Source organism: Heterodontus francisci, chromosome 10, assembly GCF_036365525.1.
Source record: "Heterodontus francisci isolate sHetFra1 chromosome 10, sHetFra1.hap1, whole genome shotgun sequence".
Taxonomy (NCBI): Eukaryota; Metazoa; Chordata; class Chondrichthyes; order Heterodontiformes; family Heterodontidae; genus Heterodontus; species Heterodontus francisci.
This window is the reverse complement of record NC_090380.1, coordinates 72,140,676-72,161,503: the sequence shown is the minus strand read 5'-3', so window position 1 is coordinate 72,161,503 and position 20,828 is coordinate 72,140,676. Positions and strand designations below refer to the sequence as shown.

The following is a 20,828-nucleotide window of genomic DNA, read 5'->3' as shown; positions in this document are numbered from 1 at the left end:
TGTGTTGGAGATACGGTCCTGCCACCTGATGCCAAGTATTCTCCGGAGGCAGCGAAGATGGAATGAATTGAGACGTGGCTCTTGGCTGACATATGTTGTCCAGGCCTCGCTGCCATAGAGCAAGGTACTGAGGACACAGGCCTGATACACTCGGACTTTTGTGTTCCGTGTCAGTGCGCCATTTTCCCACACTCTCTTGGCCAGTCTGGACATAGCAGTGGAAGCCTTTCCCATGCGCTTGTTGATTTCTGCATCTGGAGACAGGTTACTGGTGATAGTTGAGCCTAGGTAGGTGAACTCTTGAACCACTTCCAGAGTGTGGTCGCCAATATTGATGGATGGAGCTTTTCTGACGTCCTGCCCCATGATGTTCGTTTTCTTGAGGCCAAATTCATTGCAGGCAGCCGCAAACCTGTCGATGAGACTCTGCAGGCACTCTTCAGTGTGAGATATTAAAGCAGCATCATCAGCAAAGAGGAGTTCCCTGATGAGGACTTTCCGTACTTTGGACTTCGCTCTTAGACGGGCAAGGTTGAACAACCTGCCCCCTGATCTTGTGTGGAGGAAAATTCCTTCTTCAGAGGACCTGAGCGCATGTGAAAGCAGCAGGGAGAAGAAAATCCCAAAAAGTGTGGGTGCGAGAACACAGCCCTGTTTCACGCCACTCAGGATAGAAAAGGGGTCTGATGAGGAGCCACCATGTTGAATTGTGCCTTTCATATTGTTGTTCCTGCCTAATTCACCTTTTCAAATCCCACTTTCACCTTCATCCTGTAATCTGTTATGATTTACAAGCTGCAGATGGTGTAACCGTGCACCGCCTGCCTCCCCCACTTCCCTCACCCCAATACTGCCCTTATGCTTTTAGATACCTAAATACTGCCACTTGGCCAGGCAGTGGGGCAGTAAGAAGAAGTCCTCAAGGAGCAAGATACTGATGAAGAAGAAAAACTGTCAATTGATCTCTTACTTGCAGCCACCAGCTCAGATACTGGCACTGTGCAAACATCAGAGGATAGCTGAGAGGCGACATCTGCACATGGTGAGTCACCGGGCACAAGTCGGTTGCTAGCCCAGGCAGGGGGAAAGGATAACATGGATTCCAGCTCCCTAGAGAGCAAAGTTGCACACAAGTTCTATTGCAGAGAATTCAGATGGAGGACTTTGATGAGGCGATGTAGAAAAAAGGCTGACAGGTATGCATGCAGAAACGCATGGTGCATTGGCAGGCCTGCCAGAAAGCTTGATGTCACTATCAAGGAGCATGGAGGAGTCTGGCTGTAACTTGGCACAGGACTTCACGCAGAGCTTGGAGCCTATCCTTCCCAGTGCAGAGGAGGTGGCGACCTCCACGACAGCATTTACGGAGCCGACCATGAGGCAGTGTCTGATGGCCGATGTCTCAGCTTTCACTGCAGCACAAGCAGTGAGTCTGAGTGCTGTACCGGAGGCTCAGACTGAGATCATGAATTCTCAGCTTGGTGCCATGCAGGCTCAGATATGGCTGATGATACCAGTACACAAAGGGGCTTTCAGAGTCTCAGAGCAGTCCAGCAATCTGTCCTTCAACAGTTTACTGGGATTGCTGAGGCGCCACCCCAGAGTAGTGGTAGTGGCTCTGTGGAGCATGATTCTGGTCCCTCTCTCAGGATGATAGCATTAGTGCTCCCACCACTGCCACTCCACCGGTGCCTTTGCTGTTTCCTGTCAGCCAGCCAACCGAGACTGCTGCCACTGAGGTGGTGCAGTTCAAAGTTGGGCCTTCTAGGGATAGAGCTGCTTGAGGGTTTCTTGCAAGACCATCGGCATCTCCCCCATTGAAAGTCAGCAGCCTTCTACCACCCATGCTGCAGCCACTGGGGTAGCACTGTATAGGAGAACTGGGACAGGCAAAGGCACCCACAGGTTTGGCACTAAGGGAATGGCACAAGAGTGATTAGTCGAGTAAAGTATGGAGTATTGAATGTGTTGTTGGATAAAGTTGGTATGGAATGGTTGTTTGTGGTGGGTTTTATTTCAGGATTGTGGCCAAGAGGATGCTGTGATGGCAAGGTGTGTGGCTGGGGGTTTATTCACGGGAACCAGAGTCAAATGATGCACTCACTGTCTGGATGTGGTTACGCAGATGGCCTTTTCCCTTCCTCCTCCTCCTCCTGCTCCGGCTCTTCCACCTCTTCCTACCCCACCTGAGGTGCTCGCTGAAACCCTGGTGGCTAGGGCTGTGCCCCCATGATGGCCAGTTTGTGGAGGATGCAGCAGACCACCATGAATCAGGACACCCTCTTCAGTGAGTATTGGACAGCTTCTCCAGAGCGGTCCAGGCAGAGGAACCTGTGCTTCAGTAACCCAGTGGTCTGCTCAATGATGTTTCTTGTAGCAGCATGGCTCTCATTATGGGAATGCTAGCCACATGTGGTTGGGTTGCATACGAACATACGAACTAGGAGCATCAGTAGGCTATTTGGCCCCTCAAGCCTGTTGTGTCATTCTCTAAGATCGTGGCTGATCTGTTTGTGGACTCAACTCCACTTTCCTGCCTACCCCTGATACCCTTTGACTCCTTTGTTTGTCAAGAGTCTGTCTACCTCTGGCCTAAAAACATTCAATGATCCTGCCTCCGCCACTCTCCGGGAAACAGAGTTCCACAAACTCACGACCTTCTGAGAGAATATATTTCTTCTCATCGGTCTTAAATGGAAGACCCCTTATTTTTAAACTGTACCTCCTAGTTTTAGTCTCTCCCACAAGGGAGAAACATCCTTTCAACATCCACCCTGTCAAGTCCCCTCAGGATCTTATGTTTCAATAAGATCACCTCTCATCCTTCTAAACTCCAATAAATACAGACCCTCATAAGATAACCCTCTCATCCCAGGAATCAGTCAAGTGAACCTTCTCTGAACTGCTTCCAATGCAATTATATACTTTAAGTAAGGAGACCAAAACTGTACACAGTACTCCAGATGTGGGGCTGGATTTTTACCAAGTCCACGACGTCGGGCTCCGTGGCAGGATGGGCCAAAATATGGATCTGGCAGCGGCCTGCCATGGAGGCCGACACCGGGAGGGCCTGGCCCGATCCTCCCAGCAGCAGCGAGACTCCATGGCAGCCCCCTGCCCGTGGGCAACGAGAACATCATTTCAATATTTAAATGAATAACATGAATAAATTTAAATAAACTTACCTGGAATCTTCTGGGCCCGCTGCAATCCACAGCATGACAGCCGGCACTCTCGCGCCTTCAATTCCCCATCAGGGGAAAGCCTGCGTGACAATGGTGGGGAGGGAATGGAGTTAGGATTTTCAGTGCGGTGGGGGGGAACGGGGTCAAATAAACATAATGGGTGTAGGAGATGGTGGGAAGGGGCGAACTTTAAACTTTGTTCAGTCTGGGGAGGGGGAAAGGCCAGATTTAAAAGGTAAGTGTCTTGGAAGGGGAGGGGAAAAGGGCAAATACTTAATGTCATTATTACTGGGAGAGTGGGAAAGGTGCTTTAGAAATTTATTGGATAAAAATTGAGAGGAATACTGCTTTAAAAATTCAAATTGACCGGAAGGACTGGCTGCCCTCTAAAAATGGCAGCAGCACCTGCACACAGGCAGCTGACGCCATTGCTGGGGATGGACAGCCCGCCCCCTCCACGTGACTGGAGGAGGCAGGCCACCCCAGCTATTTAAATGAGCTGCAGTGTGGGAGATTGCGGCAGCTCTTTGGCGTGCAGCCTGCACGTGCGGACCGCCAATTTTTGAGCTCGCCGCCAATCTTAAAATCCAGCCCATGTATAACTGTAGCAAACATCACTACTTCTATATTCCATTCCCCTTGCAATAAATGACAACATTGCATTTGCCTTCTTAATCATTTGGTGTACCTGCATATTAATCTTTGGTGTTTCGTGTACTAGGACACCCAGATCCCTCTGCATCTCAGAGTTCTGCAGTCTCTCTCCATTTAAATACTTTGCTTTTCTATTTTTCCAGCCAAAGTGGACAAGTTCACACTTTCCCACATTATACTCCATCTCCCAAATGTCCTCTTCACAACTTATTCTCCTATCTTTGTGTCATCAGCAAATTTAGCAACTATACATTCTGTCCCTTCATCCAAGTCACTGATATAGATTCTAAATAGCTGAGGCCACAGCACTGATCTCTGTGGCACTCCATTTGTTACAACTTGCCAACCTGAAAATGACTCATTTATGCCTACTCTCTGTTTCCTGTTAGTTAACCAATCCTCTATCCATGCTAATATGTTACCCCCATACCTCTTATTTTCTTAGTAACCTTTAATGTGGCACCTTGTCAAATGCCTTCTGGAAATGCAAGTACGCCACATCCACAGGTTCCCCATAGCCACATTATTTGTAACTTCCTCAAAGAACTCCAATAAATTAGTTGAACACTATTTCTCTTTCACCAAGCCATGCTGACTGGCTGATTGCACTGAGATTTTCTAAATGACCTGCTATAACCTCCTTAACAATAGATTCCAGCATTTTCCCTATGACGAATGTTAAGCTAACTGGCCTATAGTTTCCTGCTTTCTGTCTTCTTCCTTTCTTGAATAGCAGAGTTACATTTGCTATTTTCCAATCTGATGGGACCTTTCCAGAATCTAGAGATTTTGGAAAATTAAACAGAATTATTTTTTTTTATTTTAGAGATACAGCACTGAACCAGGCCCTTCGGCCCACCGAGTCTGTGCCGACCAACACCCACCCATTTTATAGTAACCCTACAATAATCCCATATTCCCTACCTACACTAGGGGCAATTTATAATGGCCAATTTACCTATCACCTGCAAGTCTTTTGGCTGTGGGAGGAAACCGGAGCACCCGGCGAAAACCCATGCAGACTCAGGGAGAAGTTGCAAACTCCACACAGGCAGTACCCATAATCGAACCCGGGTCCCTGGAGCTGTGAGGCTCCACTATCTCAACAGCCACTTCTTTTAAGATCCTAAATGAAGTCAATCAGTCCTTTTCAAATACTTGTGGAAACTCTTACCATCTGTTTTTACATTTCTAGCTGGCTTTCTCTTTTTTTCCAAAGTTATTCTTTGCTGTTTTTTATATTTTGTCCAATTTTCTGACCTGCCACTACTCTTGGCTGAATTGTATGCCTTTTCTTTCAATTTGGGTAGGCAATGGTGTAGTGGTATTATCACTAGACTAGTAACCCAGAGACCCAGGGTAATTCTCTGGGGACATGGGTTCGAATCCCACCACAGCAGAAGGTGGAATTTGAATTTAATTAATAAATCTGGACTTAAAAGCGAGTCTAATGATGGCCATGAAACCATTGTCGATTTTTGTAAAAACCCATCTGGCTCACTAATGTCCTTTAGGGAAGGAAATCTGCTGTCCTTACCTGGTCTGGCCTACATGTGACTCCAGACCCACAGCAATGTGGTTAACTCTTACATACTCTCTGAAATGGCCTAGCAAGCCACTCAGTTGTACCTAACCGCTACGAAGTCTATAAAAAGGAATGAAACTGGACGGACCACCCGGCATTGACCTAGGCACCGAAAACGACAATGGCAAACCCAGCCATGTCGACCCTGCAAAGTCTTCCTTACTAACATTTGGGGGCTTGTGCCAAAGTTGGGAGAGTGGTCCCACAGACTAGTCAAGCAACAGCCTGACATAGTCATACTCACGGAAACATACCTTACAGACAATGTCCCAGACACTGCAATCACTATCCCTGGGTATGTCCTGTCACACCGGCAGGACAGACCCAGCAGAGGTGGTGGCACAGTGGTATACAGTAGGGAGGGAGTTGCCCTGGGAGTCCTCAACATTGACTCCGGACCCCATGAAGTCTCATGGCATCGGGTCAAACATGGGCAAGGTAACCTCCTGCTGATTACCACCTATCGCCCTCCCTCAGCTGATGAGTCAGTACTCCTCCATGTTGAACACCACTTGGAGGAAGCACTGAGGGTGGCAAGGGCACAAAATGTACTTTGGGTGGGGGACTTCAATGTCCATCACCAAGAGAGGCTCGGTAGCACCACTACTGACTGAGCTGGCCGAGTCCTAAAAGACATAGCTGCTAGACGGAGTCTGCGGCAGGTGGTAAGGGAAGCAACATGAGGGAAAAACATACCTGACCTCATCCTCACCAATCTGCCTGCCGCAGATGCTTCTGTCCATGACTGTATTGGTAGGAGTGACCACCGCACAGTCCTTGTGGAGACAAAGTCCCGTCTTCACATTGAGGATACTGTCCATCGTGTTGTGTGGCACTACCACCGTGCTAAATGGGATAGATTTCGAACAGATCTAGCAATGCAAAACTGGGCATCCATGAGGTGCTGTGGGCCATCAGCAGCAGTAGAATTGTACTCAACCACAATCTGTAACCTCATGGCCCGGCATATCCCCCACTCTACCATTACCATCAAGCCAGGAGACCAACCCTGGCTCAATGAAGAGTGCAGGAAGGCATGCCAGGAGCAGCACCAGGCATACCTCAAAATGAGGTATCAACCTGGTGAAGCTACAACACAGGACTTATCTGTGTGCCAAACTGCGTAAGCAGCATACGATAGACAGAGCTAAGCGATCCCATAACCAACGGATCAGATCTAAGCTCTGCAGTCCTGCCATATCCAGCCGTGAATGATGGTGGACAATTAAACAACTAACTGGAGGTGGCGGCTCCACAAATATCCCCATCCTCAAACATTGGGGGAGCCCAGCACATCAGTGCAAAAGATAAGGCTGAAGCATTTGCAACAATCTTCAGCCAGAAGTGCTGAGTTTATGATCCATCTCTGCCTCCTCCTGAAATCCCCAGCATCACAGATGCCAGACTTCAGCCAATTTGATTCACTCTGCGTGATATCAAGAAACGACTGAAGGCACTGGATACTGCAAAAGCTATGGGCCCTGACAATATTCCGGCAATAGTACTGAAAACCATTGCTCCAGAACTTGCTGTGCCCCTAGCCAAGCTGTTCCAGTACAGCTACAACACTGGCATCTATCCTGCAATGTGGAAAATTGCCCAGGTATGTCCTGTACACAAAAAGCAGGACAAGTCCAACCCGGCCAATTACTGCCCCATCAGCCTAGTCTCAATCATCAGTAAAGTGATGGAAGGTGTCATCAACAGTGCCATCAAGCAGCACTTGCTTAGCCATAACCTGCTCAGTGACGCTCAGTTTGGGTTCCACCAGGGCCACTCAGCTCCTGACCTCATTACAGCCTTGGTTCAAACATGGACAAAAGAGCTGAACTCAAGAGGTAAGGTGAGAGTGACTGCCCTTGACATCAAGGCAGCATTTGACCGAGTATGGCATCAAGGAGCCCTAGCAAAACTGAGGACAATGGGAATCAGGGGGAAACCCTATCTGGCTGGAGTCATATCTAGCGCAAAGGAAGTTGGCTGTGGTTGATGGAGATCAATCATCTGAGCTCCAGGACATCACTGCAGGAGTTCCTCAGGGTAGTGTCCTAGGCCCAACCATCTTCAGCTGCTTCATCAATGACCTACCATCAATCATAAGGTCAGAAGTGAGGAGGTTCGCTGATGATTGCACAATGTTCACCACCATTCGTGACTCCTCAGATCCTGAAGCAGTCCGTATAGAAATGCAGCAAGACCTGGACAATATCCAGGCTTGGTAAGTAATATTCGTGCCACACAAGTGCCAGGCAATGACCATCTCCAACAAGAGAGAATCTAACCATCTACCCTTGACATTCAATGGCATTACCATCGCTGAACCCCCCATTATCAACATCCTAGGGGCTACCATTGACCAGAAACTGAACTGGAGTAACCATATAAATACCATGGCTACAAGAGCAGATCAGAGGCTAGGAATCCTGAGGCGAGTAACTCACCTCCTGACTCCCCAAAGTCTGTCCACCATCTACAAGGCACAAGACAGGAGTGTGATGGAATACTCTCCACTTGCCTGGATGGGTGCAGCTCCAACAACACTCAAGAAGCTCGACACCATTCAGGACAAAGCAGCCTGCTTGATTGGCACCCCATCTACAAACATTCACTCCCTCCACCACCGACGCACAGTGGCAGCAGTGTGTACCAACTACAAGATGCACTGCAGCAATGTACCAAGGCTCCTTAGACAGCACCTTCCAAACCTGCGACCTTTACCAACTAGAAGGACAAGGGCAGAAAATGCATGGGAACACCACCACCTGCAAGTTCCCCTCCAAGTCACACACCATCCTGACTTGGAACTATATCGCCGTTCCTTCATTGTCGCTGGGTCAAAATCCTGCAACTCCCTTCCTAACAGCACTGTGGGTATACCTACCCCAAATGGACTGCAGCGGTTCAAGAAGGCAGCTCACTACCACCTTCTCAAGGGTAATAAGGGATGGGCACTAAATGCTGGCCTAGCCAGAGACGCCCACATCCCTGAATGAATAAAAAAAAAATTGATACTATCTTTAACTTCCTTCGTTAGCCATGGATGGTGTGTCCTTCCCCTGGGGTCTTTTTTCTCATTGGAATGTATCTTTGCTGAATGCTATGAAATATCTCCTTAAATGTCTGCTACTGCATCTCTAATGACTCATCCCTTAACCTAATTTTCCAGTTTAATTTAGCCAGCTCTGTCTTCAAACTCTCAAATTACCCTTATTTAAGTTTTAAACAGTAGTCTTAGATCCAGTCTTCTCACCCTCAAAATGTATGTGAAATTCAGTTATGTTCAGTGATCACTGCTACCTAGGGTGCCTTTACTATGAGGTCATTAATTAATCCTGTCTCGTTAGACATTACTAGATCCAGAGTAGCCTGCTCTCTGGTTGGCTCTAGAACATGCTGCTCCACAAGTATTTAAAAAGGACAAGAGTAAGTAAAGTGAGTGTTGGTTCTCTGGAGAGTGAGTCTGGGAATTAATAATGGAAAATAAGAAAATGAACCTGAAAAGGACCATTTGTGATTCTATCAGAATGAGAGAATTCATTACCTTATTGTGCAGAGGAAGCTGCTAAAGCAGGAATAGCTTACTGAAAGAGCAGATTGACCAGATGTGACAGTTGTGGTTAGGAAAGGAAGTCACAGTAGAGGAAGAAATACTTCATTCACTTGCATTTGTCACTACCTATTCTTTTGGTTGAAGTCAGGGTAAAGTCTGAAATGCTCATAGTGACTATGCACAGCTGAAAATATGTCAAGGTAAAAATGGTGAAGTATATCCCTACTTTAGGAGTAAATGATATATAAAACTGGCATTCACAACACCATTCAGTCAGCCAGAAGCAATATTATACCAGAAGTCTTTTTAGTTTCATTTAGACCTAATTTTTCCACATTTGAAACAAGCTGTCAAGATAAATATTATACACTCCTGGGCATCCTGCATATGCAGGCAATAAATAATGAATGCAAATAATTGACTTTATAAGGTAAATTCAATTTTGAATTGAATAGACTTAAATTGACTTCCCTGGACATGCATGAACTCGATCTTACAGTACTGTATTTCTCTCAATTGTTCTGCTGATCCAAGGCAAGAGTGAGAGCATCATCACAAGTGTTTTCATACAGCTGAGGCTCAGCATTTGATCTGATTTTAAAGTGCCACTCATTGATTCTACTCCCCGTGCATTAGCTAGAGTAGAACATTTAAAAGCTAAAATTAGAAGAAAGAGTGTCAGTTGTAGATGAACTCCTGTTGCTTGTGAATGCTGGGAGATTTTGTTGTGAGGATACAAACAGAAGTTGATGTTGATGCGAATGCAAACCCAGTAGATGACTTGTCAAAGAATCGTAAGTGCACTGCCTATAATTTCCCATCAATTGTTTTCTATGGACAACATCATAGGGGAGTGCACCAGCAATTCTCCAATAAAGATGCTGCATGCAAGGCTCACTGGTAGCACAAAGTCTTAGAAAATTTTGCCCCAAAACTTACATTGTGGCAATTAATCTGACTTTATGAACAGGAGACTATTAAAATGGAACCTCCATTAGCTGCAGTTTTGTCATAAATTATCCACCAGGATATTTACAGCACAAGGACTTGGAGAGGGCATGAACAACAAGTCCAACCCCTTACTTTCTTTAAATAATGCCACGAGATTGTCAATGTCCATCTGAATCACCAGAGCAGGTAGACAGATCCTCAGTTTAACATCTCATCTGATAGTCAGCACTTCGAATAATACAGCATTCTCTTCTTTCTGTACTGAAGTCTCAGCTTAGATTATGTATTCAAGATTTGGAGCTTGAACCCGACACCATCATTCAGAGGGCAGAATGTAACAAACTGTGCTGTAATGAAATGCAGCCAGATCTATAAAAGAAAGGAAAAAAGTGCTTGCATTTATACAGCACCTTTCATAACCTCAGAGCATCCGAAAGAGCCTCACAGCCAATTAATTACCTAGCAATTTGAATAACAGGAGTTATAAAGGCAGTAAAGAAAAATAATTTTAAACAATTTTTTGGAGTTCTTTGAGGGAGTTGCATGTGGATTTAAGACAGAGATGAGGAGAAATTCTTTCTCTCAGAGGATCGTGAGTCTTTGGAATTCTCTTCCTCAAAAGGCAGTGGAAGCAGAGTCTTTGAATATTTTTAAGTCAGAGATAGATAGATTCTTGATAAGCAAGGGGGTGGAAGGTTATCGGGGATAGGTGGAAATGTGGAGTAATCAGTTCAGCCATGAACTTATTGAATGGCGGAGCAGGCGTGAGGGGTCAAGTGGCCTTCTCCTGCTCTGTATGTTCGTATGTACAATTGTACAGGGTTTTGGTGAGACCACATTTGGAGTACATGTGCAGTTTTGGTCTCCACATTTAAGAAAGATATACTTGCATTGGAAGCAGTACAGCGAAGGTTCACTAAATTGGTCCCTGGGATGAGGGGGTTGTCCTATGGTGAAAGGCTGAGTAAATTGGGCCTATATTCTCTGGAGTTTAGAAGAATGAGAGGCGATCTCATTGAAATATAAGATTCTGAAGAGCTGGATAGGGTAGACACAGAGATCGTTTCCGCTGGTCAAGGAATCTAAAACACGGGGCACAGTCTCAGGATAAGGGGCCGATCATTTAGGACTGAGATGAAGAGAAATTACTTCACTCAAAGGGTTGTGAATCTTTGGAATTCTCTACCCCAGAGGGTTGTGGATGCTCCATCGTTGAATACATTTAAGGCTGGGATAGACAGATTTTTGGTCTCTCAGGGAATCAAGGGATTTGGGGAGCAGGTGGGAAAGTGAATCCTCAGATCAGCCATTATCATATTGAATGGTGCAGCAGACTCAATGGCCACATGGTCTACTCCTGCTCCTATTTCTTGTGTTCTTGTATCACGGTAAATCATCATTAACTGAATTGCTGATTATCACCGTCTGAGAATGATATAGATTTATGGTAATAATTTAGGATTAAACTCCTTAGATAGTTGACACGTTAACAGCATTAGATACCCAGTCTATTGGATAGAGTACAGGCTATGCCCTGGTGGTAACCAATGTTTCCAGAACTTATATGATCTCGTCATTATGAGCAGCATAGTTTAGCTGATTACGCACCTTCCTCTGCATCAATGGTGTTGACTTCCAGGATGTCTGATTGATAAGACTTCTTCTGTAAAGGGGTTATCCATTCCTCGCGGATCCTCTGCTACTTGGTAAATCCATTTTACACACTAATAACTACATCTGGATTATCTGGAGGAGATTGGGGGAGAGTTAAACCTTACCTACCTGCAGCCTGCCACCATCACCGACCTCATCCAATCCCCCAAAGCCCTGATCTGCAACCTGCTCCCCACCCATCAAGCTGACTGCACCTCTCCCCCGCAAAGCCAGCATGTCATTATATTCAGCAGGACCACCATGATACCAGTCTCAACAGGTTCTTCAGCTGTATTTAGCCACCTTGCTCCCTCCCAGCCTCTCCATAAATATTGAGGCTAATATCTTTGCCTGTTACTGGCTGGTATAGTTGTACAATCTGATTCCTATAGCTTCTTCCTCTTTGTGCTTGACCCTTCTGCATACACTAGGTAAAGACTAACAGAAAAAGGAAAAAAGAGAAAAAATAACAGATTTTCTTTGTTAAGAGGTGTGTAAACTCTTTTTATGCACCTTGACTTTCAAAGAAAATCCTATTCCCCGGAACAATGTGAGTGATATATGACAGAGGAGTTCTTGGGGGATAAATTTAATAACCCTCAAAGCCAGGCACGGGGATTGTGATGCACAATTAACCCACATCAGTTGACTGCAGTGCAGGCAGTAGGCGAACTTTGTGCTGCTTGCCTGCTGTTTTACATGATTGCAGCATCCAGCCAGCACTAACTAATTGGTTGGACGCCTGAGCAGGGGCCAATGTTGTGGCTGGCTAGTGCCAGTTAAAGCTAGGCTGCACTGCTTAAAGCTAGTCTGTACTTCTTAAAGGGGAGGTGCATCGTGACTGGAGCACTTGCTGGGAATCCCTTGTGAGCTGAATCTGACCTTGGAAAGTCAGATGAATGGCCGACATGGGAGAGAGCAGGTTCGAAGCATTTCCAGCGCTGCACCGGAAGCCTTGGTGGAGGAGGTGCAAAAGAGGAAAGAAGTCCTGTATCTGCAGAGGGCCAGAAGCCCTCCAGAGACATGCTTAGAAGGCAGTGGGAGCTGTGGAGGTCAATGCCAGGAGTCAAACCCCGAGCACCTGGATACTGTGCTGCAAAAGTTCAGTGACCTCACAACTGGTCAAGGCGAGTGAATGCATCTTCTAATACGTATCCCACCAAATGTACCACTAGCTCAATTTGAAATGGTGCTGAAACCAGTGTTCTGGTGAGTTGTATAACTAGGTCAGTAGAAAGGGCTTTAAACTGAATAGTTGGGGGAGGATTAAGTGAGGGGAGATGTGATAAATTAAAGGGAAATGACAGGGCAATAGTGCAGGGTAGCAACATGAGTAATGATAATCAGAGTGTGGCAGGAAGGGACAGAGCATACGAACTTAAAAGTGCAGCAGCAGATAAAGCCAGAGTTTGCAAAAATGGTAAAAAGACAGAACTGAAGGTTCTGTATCTGAATGTGCACAGCATTCGTAACAATAGGGATGATTTGTTAGCACAAATAGAAAGAAATATGTATGATCTGATAGCCATTACAGAGACGTGGTTGCAAGGTGATCATGGCTGGGACCTGAATATTCAAGGGTATTTGACATTTCGGAAGGACTGGAAGCTAGGAAAAGGTCATGGGCTAATTCTGTTAATTAAAGATGACATGAGTAATATAGTGAGAGATGTTCAAAACCTTAGTTCAAAAAATCATGATGTAGAATCAGTTTGGGGAGAGATAAGAAACAGCAAAGGAAAGAAGTCACTTGTGGGAGTAGTTTATAGGCCCCGTAACAGTAGCCACATTGTAGCACAGAGTATACAGGAAGAAATAATGGGGGGTTGTAAGAAAGGTACTACAATAATCATGGGTGATTTTAATCTGTATATAGATTGGATGAATCAGATTGGCAAAGGTAGCTTAGAAGATGAATTCATAAAGTATATTCAGGACAGTTCAATGCCAACCAGAGAGCAGGCTATTTTAGGCCTGGTAATGTGCAATGAGGCAGAATTAATTAATGACCTCATAGTAAAGGAGCCTCTCGGCAACAGTGATCATAACATGATAGAACTTCACATTCAGTTTGAGGGTGAGAAGCGTGGGTCTAAGACTAGTGTTTTAAAATTAAACAAAGGCCATTATGAGGGTATGAAGACAGAGTTGGCCAAAGTGAACTGACAAGTTAAGTTAAAAGATAGGACAGTAGAGAAGCAATAGCAGACATTTAAGGAGATACTTCATAACACTCACAATAGATATATTCCAGTGAAAAAGACTCTAGGAGAAAGATGCACCATCAGTGGCAAACAAGGAAGGTAAATATAGTATCAAATTGAAATAAAAAGCATACAATTCTGTGAAAATTAGTGGTAGGTCAGAAGGTTGGACAGATTTTTAAAACCAGCAAAGAATGACTGAAAAAAGGGAGAAATTAGAGTGTGAGAGAAAACTAGCTAGAAATATAAAAACAGATAGTAAGAGTTTCCACAAGTATTTAAAAAGGAAAAGAGTAACTCAACTGAGCATTGGTCCTCTCGAGAGTGTTATGAAAGTGCCTCAATTTTTTTTATTAAGTATATGTTTTTGAGGACGTATATTTAAATTGTGGAGATGGATTCATTGGAAGGCTGAAGATTTCATGGAAGCTGGACTTCACTTTGTTGGTGATAGTTCATTGAAAGGACATTAAGATGTTGTTTAAAAACAACCTTGCTGGAAGTCATGTGCTTTAAACAATAAACAACAGAAACCTTGTTGACCTGGGGAAGATGTTTACAGAGGCATGACAGGTCAAGATTTATAGGGGTCAGGAGGCTTGACTCTCGAGATATTGTTTTAGGTTTCGCTTTGGACAGTGTGTTGGGGTGTGGAACTGTTTTGACGACAGTGGGAGAAAACCTGCCAAAAGAGCAGGCATCATCAGCTCACCCTCTTCCATCTCTTTGAGAACTTACTGAGAATCAAGTGTAAGAAATAGAGAAACTGATACTGTATTTCTCCTGAAAAGCCTGCCAGTAACGCCTGATGCCGCATTTCTCCTAAAAGCCTGCCAAACTGATCCTCAACGTCGGCTGAAGAGAACTGTTCTAGAAAGATTCCAGTGACAGCCGTCGACGCATATTTGGAATGCCACACCAAAAAGGGAAAACTGACATCTTTCCATATCTTCTCACTTTTCTTCAAGAATTAGCAGGTATTTAGCAAAGTAATCTTTTTGTCTTTTTTTTGTAACAGACTGCTGCAGAGAGAATTTCTGTATTTTTTTCAGTGTGTGTGTGTTTGTGTGTGGGGAATTTAAAAAGGGGACTTTCTATTTCAATCTGTGTGTTAATGCTTTGCTTCGTTACTGTTTAAGTCTTGTTTTATAATAAATTGATAATTTTGTTGAAACCTGGTTGGTGTATTTTATTCTGGGATAAAGAGTAGAGTATATGATTGACTGCAACGTAACTGGCTAAACATTTAAAAAAAATTGTTGTGGCCTGTGGAGAAGTGGAACTAGAAAAGACTGTGCACTCCTCCCACCTCGGTCGTAACAAGAGTGAGTCTGGGGAATTAATAATGGGTAACAAGGAAATGGCAGAAACACTGAACAGGTATTTTGTGTCGGTCTTCACTGTCGAAGACACAAAAAGCATCCCAAAGTTATTTGAAGAACAAAAGGTAAAAGGGAGGGAAGAACTTAAAACAATCAGAATCACCAGAGAAAATGTACTGAGAAAACTATTAGAGTTAAAGGCTGACAAGTCCCCAGGACCTGATGGTCTTTTTGATAATCCAAGTATACTCTATTTACTGGTTCCCCTTTATCTACCTCATCCTCAAAAAAACTCGTAATAAATTTGTCAAACACGATATCCCTTTTGTAAAACCATGTTGACTTTGTCTGATCATACTGTGCTTTTCTAAGTGCGTTGTTAAGGCTTCCATAATAATAGATTCCAATGCTTTCCTGACAACTGATGTTAGGCTAACTGGTCTGTAGTTCCCTGTTTTCTCTCTCCCTCCTTTCTTGAATAGCGGTGCTACATTTGCTAACTTCCAATCCGCACACACCAGATTACAATATATCCAATACTTTGAACAAGCCTGTAAATAAACACGTTAAAAGTACTTTCAACCATTGCCTTGATCAATTACAGTAACTTCATTCAAAATAAACAGTTTTGCTGATTGAATGATAAATTTTATAATTTAGCTCTCTTGGCTCAGAGCATCAAAGGTTCAAAAGGTTTCAAACTGGAAACATCGGTACCCCAAGATCTTATCATAGCCTAGAAATCGCTCTCCACATATTTATGTTATTTGGGAACTTTTTGTCAGTTTTGGTTAGAGAGCAGCTGTCAGCACAAACAGGAACTGTCCACTTTATGATCAAATGCACAGTGATATTCAAACAAGACAGTTAATGATTGCAATGTTAAGTTCACCACCAGTTCAATGAGGCCTAATCCGTAAGTAATTACTAGACAGCCTAAGCTTGATATGTATAATATGACTGCAGGTAACTGCAGGAGTGACTAAAAATGCTTTTATTTCAGAAGGTTTTGTTCCAGTTTTCAGAGAGTGGCCACTGCTTCCACTGGGACAGTTATGGGGTATTTTGTTGGATCTGGGCATAGCGAATATGGAGAGGTTGGAGTACAGAACCTGCCTGATTTTCTAGTATGCCAGGGTGCAGACTTAGGTAAAGCTCAGAACAATGATTTTTAATTGCACTTCTGATGAAAGATCATCAACCTCAAATGCTACATGTGACTCCAGACCCACAGCAATGTGGGTGACTCTTAAATGCCCTCTGAAATGGCCTAGCAAGCCACTTAGTTGTATCTAACTGCTATGAAGTCAATAAGGAATGAAACAGGATGGACTAACTAGCATTGACCTCGGCACCGCAAACGACAACGGCAAACCCAGACCTGTCGACCCTGCAAAGTCCTCCTTACTAACCTCTGGGGGCTTGTGCCAAAGTTGGGAGAGCTGTCCGACAGTCTAGTCAAGCAACAGCCTGACATAGTCATACTCACGGAATCATACTTTACAGACAATGTCCCAGACACCACCATCACCAGGTATGTCCTGTCCCACCGGCAGGACAGACCCGGCAAAGGTGGTGGCACAGTGGTATACAGTTGGGAGTGAGTTTCCCTGGGAGTCCTCAACATTGACTCCACACCCCAGGAAGTCTCATGACATCAGGTCAAACATGGGCGAGGAAACCTCCTGCTGATGACCATCTACCACACCCCTCCCTCCTCAGCTGATGAATCAGTACTCCTCAATGTTGAACAGCAGTTGGAGAAAGCACTGAGGATGGCAAGGGTGCAGAATGTACTCCGGGTGGGAGACTTCAATGTCCATCACCAAGAGTGGCTCGGTAGCACCATTACTGACCGAGCTGGCCGAGTCCTAAAGGACATAGCTGCTAGACTGGGTCTACGGCAGGTAGTGAGAGAAACAAGAGGGAAAAATATACTTGATCTCGTCCTCACCAACATGCATTCCGCAGATGCATCTGTCCATGACTGTATTGGTAGGAATGACCACCGCACAGTCCTTGTGGAGACGAAGTCCCGTCTTCACATTGAGGATACCCTCCATCGTGTTGTGTGGCACTACCACCGTGCTAAATGGGATAGATTTCAAACAGATCTAGCAATGAAAAACTGGGCATCCATGAGGCACTGTGGGCCATCAGCAGCAGCAGAATTGTACTCAACCACAATCTGTAACCTCATGGCATGGCATATCCCCCCACTCTATCATTACCATCAAGCCGGGAGACCAACCCTGGTTCAATGACGAGTGCAGGAGGGCATGCCAGGGGCAGCACCAGGCATATCTAAAAATGAGGTGTCAACCTGATGATGCTGCAACCCAGGGCTACTTGTGTGCCAAACAGCGTAAGCAGCATGCGGTTGACAGAGCTAAGTGATCCCACAACCAACGGATCAGATTTAAGCTCTGCAGTCCTGCCACATCCAGTCGTGAATGATGGTGGACAATTAAACAACTAACTGGAGGAGGTGGCTCCACAAATATCCCCATCCTCAATGATGGGGGACCCCAGCACTTCAGTGCAAAAGATAAGGCTGAAGCATTTGCAACAATCTTCAGCCAGGAGTGTCGAGTTGATGATCCATCTCTGCCTCCTCCTGAAGTCCCCACCATCACAGATGCCAGACTTCAGCCAATTCAATTCACTCTGCGTGATATCAAGAAATGACTGAAGGCACTGGATACTGCAAAGGCTATGGGTGCTGTCAATATTCCGGCAATAGTACTGAAGACCTCTGCTCCAGAACTTGTCGCGCCCCTAGCCAAGTTGTTCCAGTACAGCTACAACACTGGCATCTACCCGGCAATGTGGAAAATTGCCCAGGTATGTCTTGTACACAAAAAGCAGGACCAATCCAACCTGGTCAATTACCGCCCCATCAGTCTACTCTCAATCATCAGTAATGTGATGGAAGGTGTCACCCACAGTGCTGTCAAGTGGCACTTACTTGCTTAGCAATAACCTGCTCAGTGACGCTCAGTTTGGGTTCCACCAGAGCCACTCAGCTCCTGACCTCATTACAGCCATGGTTCAAACATGGACAAAAGAGCTGAACTCAAGAGGTGAGGTGAGAGTGACTGCCCTTGATATCAAGGCAGCATTTGACCGAGTATGGCATCAAGGAGCCCTAGCAAAACTGGAGTCAATGGGAATCAGGGGGAAAACACTCCACTGGTTGGAGTCATACCTAGCGCAAAGGAAGTTGGCTGTGGTTGTTGAAGGTCAATCATCTGAGCTCCAGGACATCACTGCAGGAGTTCCTCAGGGTAGTGTCCTAGGCCCAACCATCTTCAACTGCTTCATCAATGATCTTCCTTCAATCATAAGGTCAGAAGTGGGGATGTTTGCTGATGATTGCACAATGTTAAGCACCATTCGCAAATCCTCAGAGACTGAAACAGTCCGTGTAGAAATGCAGCCAAAACGGGACAATATCCAGTCTTGGGCTGATAAGTGGCAAGTAACATTCGTGCCACACAAGTGCCAGGCAATGACCATCTCAAACAAGAGAGAATCTAACCATCTCCCCTTGACATTCAATGTCATTACCATCGCTGAATCTCCCACTGTCAACATTCTGGGGGTTACAATTGACCAAAAACTGAACTGGAGTTACCATATAAATGCCATGGCAACAAGAGCAGGTCAGAGGCTAGGAACCCTGCAGTGAGTAACTCACCTCCTGACTCCCCAAAGGCTGTCCACCATCTACAAGGCACAAATCAGGAGTGTGATGGAATACTAAAATAAAAGCAAAATACTGTGGATGCTGGAGATCTGAAATAAAAACAAGAAATGCAGGAACCACTCAGCAGGTCTGGCAGCATCTGTGGAAAGAGAAGCATCTTTCCACAGATGCTGCCAGACCTGCTGTGTGATGGAATACTCTTCACTTGCCTGGATGGGTGCAGCTCCTACGACACTCAAGAAGCTCGACACCATCCAGGACAAAGCAGCCCGCTTGATTGGCACCCATGCACAGACATTCACTCCCTCCACCACCGATGCACAGTGGCAGCAGTGTGTACCATCTACAAGATGCACTGCAGCAAAGCACTGAGGCTCCTTAGACAGCACCTTCCAAACCTGCGACCTCTACCAGCTAGAAGGATAAGGGCAGCAGATATGTGGGAACACCACCACCTGCAATTTCCTCTCCAAGCCACACACCATCCTGACTTGGAACTATATCGCCGTTCCTTCACTGTTGCTTGGTCAAAATGCTGGAACTCCCTTCCTAACAGCACTGTGGGTGTACCTACCCCACATGGCCTGCAGCACTTCAAGAAGGTAGCTCACCACCACCTTCTCAAAGATAATTAGGGATGGGCAATAAATGCTGGCCTAGCCAACGACACCTACATCGCATGAACGAATAAAAAAAAAGTTTTTCTCTCCAGATACTGCATGATCCATTGAGTACTTTCCAGCGTTTTCTGTTTTTATTTACAATTGCACGTGTTTGGTTATGTAGCCACTGTGCAGCAGGGTCGCTGTCACTTATTACACAATTTGATCTGGAATGTGAAAGATCCCTTGACTGGAATGTAATGGTCCAAAAGATCTCTCCCAATGTTTTAGTGGGAAGCACTCTCACTTATAAGCCAAACGGGCTTCAAATCACGCACCAGCTATTTGAGGACATAATCCAGGCTGACACTTCAGTGCAGTATTGAGGGTGTGCTGCAATAACAGATATGCTGTCTTTTGAATGACACTCTGCCCTCTCGGGTGGATGTATAAGATCTCATGGCAGAGAAAGGGAGTTCTCCCCAGTGTCCTGACTCATACTTATGTCTCAATTAACATCACTGTAACTGATTACCTGGTCATAATCACATTGCAGTTTGTGGAACCATGCAATGTGCTAAGTGGCTACCATGCTTTCCACAGTGCATCAGTGACCAAACTTCAAAAGTACTTCATTCAATGTAAAGCACATTGGGGTGTCTTGACATCATAAAAGCAAGTCTTTCGTTCTTTCTGGTGTATATTAGTTACCATGAGAGGAAGTTTTCGCTTTTTTTTTGCATCTACTACTTGCTGATTTACAAGTGCTGCAAGTTAATTATTTCTGGTTGAGCAATTTTGAAAAAGGGGTGCGGCTTTTAGAGCCAGTAATTCTGGAACAGATTTCTCTGGAGCCAGGTGTGACGTTCAGCAACACAGAAGCGAGCAGCCCCGAGCCCATACAGTAACAAAATGAAGGAGCTGATTACTCACCAAATGAGAGAATCAACGAAAATGCAAGAAAAACTCCAATCTTCAAAGATCTTTCTTCAAAACAGCGCTGCTCCATCTCGCTCTAAGCACAGGCAGCAGTTTGACCTGAACTCAACTGCAGACGAAGTTTAACAAGTCAGACGTAACTTGTAAACTCAAACCGCAGTGTTCAGTAGAATTGCAAAAAAAAAAGTCAAAACCACGACAGCAGCAGCAGTGGTTTAAGTCCAGCGTAACAAAGCCATTTGGAGAAATCAACCAAGGCACAGATAGTTCCTTCAAGGTGTCCAATACGGATCATGTGAATTCAGATTCCAGTTCATTTGAAGAAAAACTATAGTACAAACAGTGTGCAGAGAGCAACCTTCATTTGGGTGTGATTTGTGTTATCACGTTTGTCCCCGCTCGAATTTGAGCTCTACGTAAATGAGTGACAATATCACAGCAGCTGTGATTCTAATCTGGCAGAGTGTCAATGAA

General features: G+C 45.0%; 1 protein-coding gene across 1 annotated transcript in view; it reads right to left on the bottom strand.

Annotated features, from left to right (window-relative positions):
- The window catches only part of LOC137374521 (immunoglobulin superfamily member 3-like), a 63,234-nt gene extending 42,449 nt beyond the window's left edge, over nucleotides 1–20,785 (bottom strand). The window contains exon 1 of the mRNA XM_068040728.1: nucleotides 20,349–20,785. Coding sequence (XP_067896829.1) covers nucleotides 20,349–20,424 — 76 coding nt within the window. The 5' untranslated portion in view covers nucleotides 20,425–20,785. The remainder of the gene's footprint in view (nucleotides 1–20,348) is intronic.
- Between the last annotated feature and the right edge of the window lie 43 nt (nucleotides 20,786–20,828).